The sequence below is a fragment of the Chrysochloris asiatica genome, unplaced genomic scaffold (assembly GCF_000296735.1).
Source record: "Chrysochloris asiatica unplaced genomic scaffold, ChrAsi1.0 scaffold00275, whole genome shotgun sequence".
Taxonomy (NCBI): domain Eukaryota; kingdom Metazoa; phylum Chordata; class Mammalia; order Afrosoricida; family Chrysochloridae; genus Chrysochloris; species Chrysochloris asiatica.
Window position 1 is genome coordinate 1,123,453 of NW_006408793.1, and position 2,917 is coordinate 1,126,369.

At 36.3% G+C, this 2,917-nt stretch overlaps 1 protein-coding gene across 1 annotated transcript; it reads right to left on the reverse strand.

Annotated features, from left to right (window-relative positions):
• Positions 1 to 1,057: 1,057 nt before the first annotated feature.
• On the reverse strand, positions 1,058 to 1,603 carry LOC102829010 (PEST proteolytic signal-containing nuclear protein-like). Its single transcript, XM_006874412.1, has one exon. It carries the CDS (start codon positions 1,601 to 1,603, stop codon positions 1,058 to 1,060), a length of 546 nt encoding a protein of 181 aa, XP_006874474.1.
• Positions 1,604 to 2,917: the final 1,314 nt, after the last annotated feature.

The following is a 2,917-nucleotide window of genomic DNA, read 5'->3' on the forward strand; positions in this document are numbered from 1 at the left end:
TCTTGTTGTTGTGAAGTGCTGTCATGTTGGTTCTGACTCCTAGAGACCCTGTACAGGGTTTCTGAGGACTGACTGGTGAGCTTGAGCCATGGACCTTGCAGTTCAAACAGACCTTGCAGTCCAGTGCATTAGCCCGCAGTGCCACACCTCCTATTTCTAGCTTTTTTTGAGGAAGCACAATACCATTATCCTTTTACTTCTATCCTACTAGCAGAGGATGAGTTCCATTCTTACCAGCATTTGTTTTATTTATTTACTTATAAACCAGTGCCATTTTTGCAGGTGTGAGATTGTATCTCATTATAGTTTTGATTTGCATCTCTGTAGTGGTAGAGTTCTGGTGGGGCACCATAGGATAAGCATTGGACTGCTAACTGCAAGGTCAGATGTTCAAATCCACCAGTTGTTCTCAGAAACCTTATATAGAGTCAATATGAGTTGGAACTGATTCAATGCCATATAATAGCAACAAAGTGGTAAATAATTGTGAGACTCTTAATGTGTTGTGAGTCACCGGAATGTCTTTGTTAGTGAAGTGTCTGCTCATATCTTGTGCCCATTCTTTGATTGGAGTGCTTATTTTCGTGTTGTTGAAGTATTGAAGTGTTCTATATATTTTATAGATTAGATTCTTACCAAATATGTTATTGCCAAACTTTCCCCCCAGTTTTTTTGTACTCTTTTGGTACTTTTTTGATGAGCATAAATATTTAATTTTGAGATGATTCCAAGTATCTAGTTTATTAACTACTGTTTTTGCATTTGTATTTATCTTTGATTATGTATTTATAACATAAATTAGGAACCCTAGATTTGTCCATTTGTTATCTTCCAGGAACCTTATAGTTTAAGGTTTAACATTTAGATCTTTGATCCATTTTTTTAAAAATTTCAAACTCTCATTTATTAGTGTACCACTCCATCTTTAAGAAAGAAAAGAAAGAAAGAAAGAAAAAAAAGCAACTCCAAAGATAGTCTTACGCCATTCTTTAAAAAAAGGAAACTGTTCCATTTAACTTTACACCCACTCCACACCCCAAATCATAAAACACATCATTTAATTGTCTTGGTCATGAACATTTCCAAGATGAGATTTTATATTTCGCTCCCATAGCTTCTGGTTATCAGAAAACCCATGCTTTCCTTTGTTGAAGGAGTTTGGTCCTGCTGATGTTGGTGTATCCCTTCCAATATTTTTCATCCTCATTTTCGCTTCTGGAGGCATTTCCTCTGGTTCACTATCTTCATCTTCATTAAAAGCTGCTGCTACTGAAAGGGTTTTTGGAGCAAGAGTTGGAACTGTTTCTTTAGGCTTACTTGATCCAAGTTTGATGGATATGGCTGATGCTTTCTTTGTCATCTGACTACCTATGGCAAATCCAAACTTGGAGATCTTTGTAGGCTTTGTTGGGAAGTCTTCAGCTTCTTCTTCAGCTGATTGCTTCTCCGCGTTGCGACTGGAACTTTCACCTCCATTACTCCGGAGGCTCCAGCTCGTTGTGGATTCTCGGGTTTTATCTCTCCCACCTTCCCGTCCGCCATTTTCCCCGCTGCGGTCTCTCCTGCAACCACGCCCTGATCCATTTTGAGTTAGTTTATACATATGGTGTGAGGTATGTTTTTGGAAACGACATCCAGTTTTACCAGCACCATTTGTTAAAGAGACTATCTTTTCCCTATTGAATGGTCCTTATCCCTTTATCAAAGATCAGCTGTCCATAGCTGAATGGATTGACTTTGGGGTTCTTAATTCTGTTCCATTGCTCTAAGTGCCTAACATTGTATCAACAGCAGCCTGTTTAGATGATCATGGCTGTATAGTAACATCTGAGATTGGGAAGACTGGGAAGTGTGAGGCACCCCTACCTTGTTGTTCTTCTTCAATAATGCTTTAGTTGGAAATGAGTTTTTTATTTTATTAAAAAATGTTGTTGGGATTTGGATCAGAATTACATTATATCTATAGATTGCTTTATATACTATTGACATTTTCACAGTATTAAGTCTTCTAATCCATGAGCCTGGTATGTTTTTCCATTTATGTAGGTCTTTCTCTCTCTCTATTTCTTCTTCTTCTTCTTCTTCTTTTTTTTTGCAGTAGTGCTTTGTAGCTTTCCTTACATAAGTCTTTTACATCTCTGGTTAGATTTACTCTTGGGTATTTTATCCTTTTGGGGGCAAATTGTAAATGATATTGTTTTCTTGATTTACTTTTTTGGAGCTTTCCTTGTTACTTATTCAATCAGTAATCTGAGGAACTGGGTTATATGAAGAAGAATCAGGATTGGATTCAGACTCATTAAAAACCTATGATATGTAGATGATACAACCTCGCTTGCTGAAAGGGAAGAGGACTTAAAATATTTACTAATGAACATCAAAGACCACAGCCTTCAGTATGGGTTGTATTTCAATGTAAAGAAAAGAAAAATCCTCACCACTGGAACAATAAATAACATTGTGATACATGTTATTTGTTTGGATTGAAGTTGTCTAGGACTTCATTTTGCTTGGATCCACTATCAACATTCATGGAAACAGCAGTGTGCTGATCTTGTATGCTAATACGTTGCTAAACCCTTATAAAGTTCCTATTACTTTCTTGTGGAATCTGTGAGATTTTCTATGTATAGAACCATGTCATCTATGAGTAAAGATAATTTTACTTCTTCTTTACCAATATGGATGCCCTTTATTTTCCTTTCTTACCTTATTGCTTTGCCTAGGACTTCCAGGACAATATTGAATAAAAGTGATGATTATGAACATATTAATCTTGTTCCTGTTCTCAAGGGGAATACTTATTTTATTTTTTAGTGTTTTATTGTGAATTATATGATAGTTTACATGGGAGAACATTAGTTTTACATTCATTCCGTTGTACATCGTTTTCATTGCCATGGTTACAATCCCCTCC